Source organism: Spodoptera frugiperda, chromosome 18 (genome assembly GCF_023101765.2).
Source record: "Spodoptera frugiperda isolate SF20-4 chromosome 18, AGI-APGP_CSIRO_Sfru_2.0, whole genome shotgun sequence".
NCBI classification, from domain to species: domain Eukaryota; kingdom Metazoa; phylum Arthropoda; class Insecta; order Lepidoptera; family Noctuidae; genus Spodoptera; species Spodoptera frugiperda.
The window spans coordinates 542,018-551,158 of NC_064229.1; the positions used below are offsets into that span (position 1 = coordinate 542,018).

Consider the following 9,141-nt stretch of genomic DNA (forward strand, 5'->3'; position numbering starts at 1 on the left):
TTTCTAAACGAAACGAGACCGCGTTCGGTGCTGTGATTGGTTGGTTTATTCGAGTCGGCCAATCAGAGCGCTGAACACGCTCTCGTTTCGATTTAAAGCGAACTCGTTCTAAGGGTACCATTTTAATCCATCTGCTCGTTTAAACTTTGATCCATTACCCCATAAAAGTATAAGTACTTACATTTTAAGGACTCGTTACTAAAAAGCAAATAAAACACAAAATCGGTTAAACCATATAACTTATATTGAATAATAATTATAAATAAATCGTCACCATTAAAATAAACATTATATACAAATATTTCGATCACATACTTAATACTTGAGTTAATACTAATAGTAAACAAGTGCTTTTAGCGTTACACTGGCTCCACACATTGGGTCAAATGTTGGCGGCTTATTTCTTTATTAGATTTTAAACTATATTCCTTTGATGTAAAGTCGAAAATCCAATACCTAGAGTACCTATAAGATGGTTGGCCCAACATTGAAACCAATGCTATATCTGCGTTGTTACCAACAAGCCAACATGTAAAGTCAGTGTTAAACAATTTTAAATCATAAAAGTTATAAGTATACAACAAAAAATCTTAGTTTTTCTAGTGCTACCTATCTACCTCTCGTTCACACATTCTATGTTAGACAGAGAGGCACATAGTAACGCAGCCATATTGTATTACTACATCATTATGAAAAGGCATATTTACAAAGTGTACATGAAAATAAAAAAGAAATGGTCCCGAAGGAAGAATTTATGAAAGTACAAATTTTAATCAGAATGCTGTTATTATCGACTTTATTTCTATAGTAATAAATACCACATTTGATTGTTTTCTATCGTTTACCAGTTAGGTCTAATGCATTAATGCCCTTTCTTAGCTATACATATTAGGCACAAAAATCAATCATTATTTACCCACAGCTGGAGTATCGATCATTATTATAATTATAAAATACTATTTTTTTTTTCAATATATTCATTATTATTTTATAATAACTCCGTAGTTAGAAACAACATATCTAGGTATATAGATTAGCCATGCTAGAGGCTTCATATTCATAAGCATCATTCCGCGACACACGACGCGGTGGCGGTGACTATCGCGCTGCTACTGAACAGCTCATGAATATGAGCCTCTAGCATGACTTGAAACTAGTCGATTTCCTTGTCAAACAGTTACTTGTGTTAGCCGATAATTCCCAGGCTCAGAATATTCCCAAAAACATCACAAAACTCACTGAAAAAGTTATATTACAATTGGTAATTATATTCCCGTGTCCTAGTATATTCAATAGCGAACAAAGTAACAATTATATAGAAGTAATAATAATAACAAAATATACATAAGTTATATATCTGTGCACTTGTAACCTCATTAGATGATATTTAGTATGGTCACAGTATCTATTCGTGTCAAACTGCCAACTTGAGGCATGATTATAATAAAACTTAAGACACATAACGTTGAGAATTTTAATCCTCGAAGTAGTACATAGAGTGTATGTAAACTAGTATGTTTGTAAACGCACCCACGATACAGGAGAAATTATAGTGTGGGGCAACGTTTTTTTACGATATAAAAGAGGTGGCACGAGCCACATAGTAATTAGAAAAGTTATCGAGAAGACATTCTCAACGAATTTTTCAAAAAAAAAAAAAAAACTGGCTATAAAGTCGTAATGAAAATAATATGTTGATGTATTGATATCGATCCAGCCGTGCACGTGTGATACGATGAACAAGTAAGATAAATATTTGTGACAGGATAATTGGAGCATTATTTTTTAATGTTTTTAAATATTTTCTTGGATATTTATGTCAACTCTTTTAGTGAGTCACGATTAAATATCTTTATTGTCTAGATTTTTTTCTACAGAATAGATACATACAAATTAAAAAGGGAACATTTTATAATGTAAATATTACACACATTATTTTATTTATTATCGTTCATAAACTCTTGTAGATAAATGTAAAAGGACACTTTTCTAAACTCCATTAATCTTATATTTGCTAGTCAAAATGCATTTAGGAATGCGCACTAGAACTAGAAAGCATTTTTAAGACAATTATTTACACAATAATCAATTTTTTAAAATGGTTATGGATCAGTATAGATCAAATATTTTTTTTTTATATTGTAATATTTGCTTTGACGTTGAAGAGTGCTTTCCCAGTATATTTGAAATAAATAATGTTGACTTTGATAATTTATCGTAACTTCAGGTTATTTTGATTCCGAAGCCTCATTGTGTACCAATCTTATGAAATTATCATAATCTTCAATCCATGATAGTTCATTGCTGAACCATAGGCGGTAACCCGCTAGGCAGTCCGCGGCTCCGGGTAACCTTAACCATTTAAGTCAAGATTTATCAGAGTGTGCTACTGACTTCTGAACTATAAACCAATGACAAACGTACAGACGCTTTGTTTTAGGGTTAATATTAGTTTGGGTCAAAATAATCCCAGAGGGGTCACACTTATACACTTTTATTTCTATAACAAAAAAAGTCCCTTTGTCTAATTTTTATCTCTGAGTGCATTACTCTAAAGTGCAAAATTGCATCTTACATACCTATACACAATAAAGTTTACTATCGAATGCAAATGAGTTATAATTCCTTGATCTGTACTGATCCTTAACCTACAAATCTAGACATAGTTGGTCATTTCCATTATAATCATTAAATATATCAGTTACACGATTATCGAATATCACATTTGTAAACGAGACAATATTATTATACAAGTTTTATCAAAAGTATTTGAAAATATGCAAAAAGACTGCATTCTAAAATGGTATTTTATAGGTACGTCACGCGTACTTTCGGGTGTTTTTTCATCAGAGATGTGCTATGCTACGTTGCTGTGGAGGCGTTTAGCTTCGACCAATCATATTCATTGGTACACATAGCTTAGCGCTGGTGGAAACTCACCTAAGCTATGTTTTTAATGTGGAAAGATGGGTGCTATGAATGTGTGCTATGGATGGCTTCCTTACTATCGATACATCGCGTACTGCGAGCTGCGCATCTTCATCGCACAGCTACATAGCGTAGTATTATTGGAAACGGTCACATTGTTTCACACGTTATCTATTACATCTTCGTAGCATAATAGATACATAGCACGTCTCTGGTGGAAAAGCACCATTAGGCTGTATGTTAGGAGAGACTAGGCCTTCTTGTTTTTGCCTAACCAATCCTTATAAATAAATTAAAAGATTTAAAACATCAATCGAAGGAATGCACAGAAAAGTCTATTTCTATGCAGATTTTTATAGGTGTACCAAATCGGAAAACATTCTTAGATATAACAAATAAGGAATAGTATATAGAATCGTAAGAAAAATAGCAAGAAACAAGAGAAGTATTACAATAATAATTAAATTATTATCACAAGTTGAACTTAGGGGTCCTTCGTCAAATGTAACAAATAATAAGCACACGATTTCACTTAAAATACGTCAACTAAATAGAGCAATTAAAATCTAAATATAATAACAAAATAATTTATAGATTCAACTAAAAATAAAGATCTTTTATACATTTTTTCAATAGCGAAAATAAAAACTAAATCGAATAATTTATCAAAAAACATCTAAATTCAATCGATCTAACTTAAATTTTCTTGTCAACTTTTATTAAAGCTATGGCTAGTGTTGTTATTCTGTAAAAAGCTTGGCGTCTTACCTTCTTTCACGACTCTTAAGGCTTGCAACACTCTCGCCGTATCCAATTCCTTTTCCGACGCCTTTTCATTGTCCAAACAGAGTTCTGTCATACGTGCATTGAATTGCTCGAGAACTTTCACCCTGTAGTCAATAGATGACGCCACTGGGTTGGCGGTTAACCACAGATACTCTAAACATGGCAGCTTACATATATGTTGGACTTCTTCAACGTCCGTTATGACATTGCAGCTTAAATCAAGGCTTTCTAGGGAATAGAGGCGCGAAAATCCTTGTAGGCTTTCTACCCTATTTTGTGATAGGTCTATTCTGACTATGTTACCTATTTTCGCGTGCCAATTCTCACATACTGAGAAGCTGTTCATAGATAGATTAAGGACTCGTAGGTCGTGAAGGCAGGAGATATCACATAGTTCTTTCAGTTTGTTTGAGCTGAGGCTTAGGTGTTGTAACCTCGGGACCAATTTGATGGCCCAGTCCACGTTGTCGATGTTGTTGCTCGCGAAGTTGATTACGGATAATTTCTTCCATTTCTGTGAACAATGGTGTTGGTAAGTTAGTTTACATTTGCTTATACTATATTATGTATTTTCACGCCTTTTATCCCTGAAGGGGTGGGCAGAGGTGCACACACGGCACATAATGTCACTGTACACCCAGTTTTCACCATTTCTGTTATAAGTTTCGTGTAATAGGGGCCTGTGAGCCTATTGCCGTCTTTAAATGTGTTTTTTATGTATACTGTACAATGCAACGTTTCTACTCGTACCCGAAATTATTTATTAGGTATTCCCAAATTATACACAGCGTCTAAAAATGGGTTAATTATACTTTATTACGCTCAAACAAATACATTAAAAGCATTATGTATACGCGGCTCAATTTTTATCAGTAAAATTCTAAACATGACCGACATAGTTGTAAGTTAGGCATCATACATCAACAGCAGTTCAACGTACACGTCAACTGTCTCTACAATTTCAACTTAATTCATTACGCTATAAGGTCGATTTTGATTTTGACAGCAGGGTATATTTTGACATGCTTACATGAGCTCAACTCAACATACACCAATCTACATATCTATTATACTGTATTTAAAACTTTAATGACTTTGTAATAAAGTCGAAATGAAATTGAATTAAACAGACGGGTATAGTTTGATATGCTAGCTATGTATACGACCTATTTAGTGTCAGATAATTACAACAATCGCGCTCAGATAAAGCTATTGACTCACTGACCACACGTGTGTCGAGGTCGCACTACTATTTAATATGATAATTTAGTGTTTAGTTGTATATTTTGATACATATTGATATTATTTTATATTTAGTTATTCTGTGACGTTAAATAATAAATTGATTTAGTTTATCACGTGGACTGCATAGATATATATATATTTTGTAGTTATTAAATAAGAGACCCAATTCCCTCCTTCCCAATCTTCCCAATCTCCGAATCCCGAACAATAAACCTTTAAATTCCTAACCCCCAAAAAGCCGGCAACGCACTTGTAACGTCTCTGATGTTTCAAGTGTCCATAGGCGGCGGCGATTGCTTACCATCGGGTGACACGCCTGCTCGTGTTTCATAAAAAAAAATGTATTCCAATATTACAAAAATACGGAACGCTCCTAAACGCCGCAAACAGGTGTTCCGTTTACACCCTGTTAGGTATCTACGACGGAAAGGAATGTAATGATGAATTATATAATATCCATAAATAACGCAAACACATGATTGTGTAAGTACCTAAATAATAAAACAATGACGTCACATTGTCTTACTTGTCTTACTCATTTACAACGCAACAGTTAGATCATATGTACTTTACAATTTTACAACTGTCTAATGCATTGTTCATCTAATAGTCTAGTGCTGTTTTGCCCGCTGCAACCTTCCATATCGGTGCAACTCCTGTAAGCCAGGATCTACAGTAGATACAACCATGAAAACACCGGAACACTGAAGATCGGTGCGGCTCAGAGACATGAATGACTGTCTTAGATCTCGCAACGAAATATATCAGAAGAAAATGTTAGAGGAGGAGAAAAAGAAAACGCTGCATAAAATAGCGAGTTTTCTTTTAGAGATCGCCAGAAATACAGGGGTTTCCTGTACCCGGAGCTGCGGACTACCTAGCGGGTTCCCGGGGCTGCGGCTTGAAGAGCACGAGTAGGAACGGGGTGGTTAGTCAATAACAGTCTGATATTCCCTCTCACCTCACCCAAGCCAGGAGAAATCATTGGATGATTCCCCCTCCCCCTAAAAAAGGGGGGTTTTCTGTAATCTTTTAAACAGGGACAGGTAATGGAAGCAGATTGCTTGAAACAGCCGATGAGGTACATTATATTGCTCAATTGAGTAGCGAAGGCTGCAAGAATACCTAAGAAGTATACCTAATGATGTCAGTTTACAATATTTGCTACGCGACGCAAATTCAAACTGCGTCGACTGGTTTGCAATTTTATTATTATCATCAAAAGACATACAGAGGACAAGGTTCTCCGAATCTAATCTAATCGCATAAATTCGAAACTGATCGTAAATATTGCATTAAAAATAATTGCAACAGATTTTAACATTTCATTTCCAGGTACAACTCAAGAAATCACTAGATAAACGATAAAATTATTTACTTTTCATATTCGGAACTCAAGGAAAACGGTTCAAACGCATAGGCAAATATAGCGGTTTTTTTTACTACTAATATGTACCTAATAAAGCATAACATATGGTACATTTATCCTTACACCAATATTCCGATAACATCGACCTTCAAACGGAGATCAAATTTATAATTTAGCCTAACTATGCAAACTACACCAACATGTACAATCAAAAATAGACTCTATACTGATAGAAATAAGGTGTATACTTACAACAGTGTCCGCTATGCTGGAGGGGTCTTTATGTAGGATATCAACGAGCAGGAACTCGTTTAGGGAGACTACACTGGCTGTTGACACTGATAAACTAACAAGCGTGTCTCGGAGGCCACCTGGAAAAAAAAAAGTTTTTTACATTTCCTATTTTTTTATTTAGACAACAAGGAGTGTCAGTTGGCAGCAATAAGTTACTTGATAGTTAGCAATCGGCGCCGCATATGAACACCCAACCCACCAAAGAGTACATATACATATGTATTATCACCAACCAATCTTTACACTACTTGCGCTATGATTTCTCTCAAAGAAGATTTTTCGAAAATATGAGAATTTTACATATAATTAATTGAAGGAAGTAATTGCATAAGTTTTGGGGAAAAATGTTGTGTATCTGTGCTGCTTTATATTACATACAGTAAAAAATTTGCCACTGCTCAGTTAAAACATAGAAATAAAATATGATGCTATAAAAAATAAAAAGTGTACAGATATTATATTACTTGGAATCTAAAGATTTAAGTTTTGCTATCTATAGTTGTTTTGTGGTCTATACAAGGCCTTATCTTTTATGAATATGTAACTCAAACTGGTTTTCTATTGCCGGTCGGATAGTTAGATAGATAATGCAACAATGAGGTAATGCAATACACAGACTTTGTTCAATGATAAGAATTAAATAATCACACTAACTATAATACTAATATTATAAACGTGAAAGTTTGTTTTTTTTTTGTCAATACATGCTGAAACTACTTAATGGATTTTGATGAAATTTGGTATACACTATACAGGGTATGAGCTGGGGGCTTGGGTGATAACTAGTTACTTTTTATTCCATGGGAATGTGGGCAAAGCTGCTGGCAGAAGCTATATAATAATAATTAACTAAATAAATTATAAAAATAATTACTGTAATTATGTTTTTTTTTACTAACTATTAAGTACTTGTAGATATTGTTGTGGTTGAATTAAATTACTATGTCATTGAGGATAAAGAAGATTGTATATTCACGACACAGCTGTCATGTTGCTATTGAGTATGGTTTGAAATTAATATAAGTTCGTCATTAAACAATTATGTGATTAAGCTGAAAAATACAATAGCATACATTTTTAATAAACACTCACCAACACTCTGTATACAAGCCATAGGCACTCCCAGAATTTTCAAATCCAGTAATGATTTAAATGGGATTAGATCAAATCGAAGGTCATTTGGCACAATATTACTTGTACCAAGCTTCTCATAACTGCCCTCTATATTTAAAGCTCTTAATTGTGAGCAGAAATCCAAAATGTGGCTGAAATCATACATCTGATCTTGTTTTTCAGTCATAGGACAAGCTATTTTTAACCTCTCACTTATTGCATGCAACTGAAACAAAAGAGTTCGGATTATAGAAGCCATAGAGCGGGAAAAGTGTGTCAAAGATTATGTAGAATTAGAATTTATTTGAATTTGGAATGAGTCATAGAGTTCTAAATTAATTTTTTATTATTGATTTTGTTAAGTATTCTTATAAGACAACCTCTTTATTATGGTAATGTTCGTAATTAATTATTAAATTACAGTTACAAGTTTATTCATTTAAATATTAATTATTTAAAAAAAAAACATTATATTATGAGCAAGGTCAAGGTTGATTTGTCTATAAACATTGTAATCATGTATTATTAATATTCTGCATACCTCTAAAGGAGTAAAATTATGTGATTTCTCACACTCCAACAATTTATCGCCTTCTAAAAACAATGTCTTTGCTAAATCTTGTAGCAAAAAGAATATATCATACAAATGGAAGTCTAGGAAGTGAGCGAACTCGGACGGCATCGTCAGTTTTAAATAATTAAATACATTTTTCAAGTATTCACTAAGAGCTTCGCGTCTTTGCTCAACAAATTTCGGTGTTTTGTTACGAATAACTTTCTTCGGCGGGAGCAGCTCTTTAGCCACCCCATGGTCCGAGACTAACTTCTCATGTAGCTCTACAAAGTCATTATACCGATGCAACACGGTCCAACGCACTGAACCCACTTTAACAGTTATTTTGTAATATGTAACATTGTCTTTCGTTGAAGTTTCCTCCACGGTCACTGTGCTATCCTCTCGGTGATTCACGAATGAAGACATTTTGTATATAACGCACGCAATCACCAACACTGACGGCTCGGTCGTTAATCAGTGTAATTTATATTTAATTAAATTTCTTTACGCATCTCGCATTTACTACAGTGTGTGTGGAAAATCGCGTTTTGCTTCACCAATCGCGAAATGATGAAATTATGAATGAATGACATGACAATGACATTTCTTTGACAGCATTTTGACATTAGAAACGAAACGTTCGAAAACGAAAGAAAATTCACAATTTCACAATATTATTTATTTTATCACCGTTAGGATAATTTTTTTTCAGATATTTTGAATTTTTCTCACCATTTTCTACTTTTGATATATTCAATCAATAATATTGATTTGGTGATGAACAATTACTTAGCAATTGATTCGAAATCGATAATAAACCGCACTACTCTACTAACGTCACATGCTCAAA

At 33.8% G+C, this 9,141-nt stretch overlaps 1 protein-coding gene across 1 annotated transcript; it reads right to left on the bottom strand.

Annotated features, from left to right (window-relative positions):
* Positions 1-222: 222 nt before the first annotated feature.
* On the bottom strand, positions 223-8,877 carry LOC118278281 (nischarin). Its single transcript, XM_035597504.2, has 4 exons — positions 8,277-8,877; positions 7,715-7,961; positions 6,581-6,699; positions 223-4,228 (listed from the first exon to the last, which is right to left on the bottom strand). Exons 1-4 carry the CDS (start codon positions 8,715-8,717, stop codon positions 3,638-3,640), a joined length of 1,398 nt encoding a protein of 465 aa, XP_035453397.2. The 5' UTR covers positions 8,718-8,877; the 3' UTR covers positions 223-3,637.
* Between the last annotated feature and the right edge of the window lie 264 nt (positions 8,878-9,141).

Excerpts from the sequence above, each read along its gene's own strand:
- LOC118278281 (XM_035597504.2), bottom strand. The coding sequence starts at position 8,717 with ATGTCTTCATTCGTGAATCACCGAGAGGATAGCACAGTGACCGTGGAG. Across the intron at positions 6,700-7,714 it reads GGCTTGTATACAGAGTGTTG|GTGGCCTCCGAGACACGCTT; the intron begins GTGAGTGTTTAT and ends TTTTTTTTCCAG. Across the intron at positions 4,229-6,580 it reads CCAGCATAGCGGACACTGTT|AAATGGAAGAAATTATCCGT; the intron begins GTAAGTATACAC and ends CATTGTTCACAG.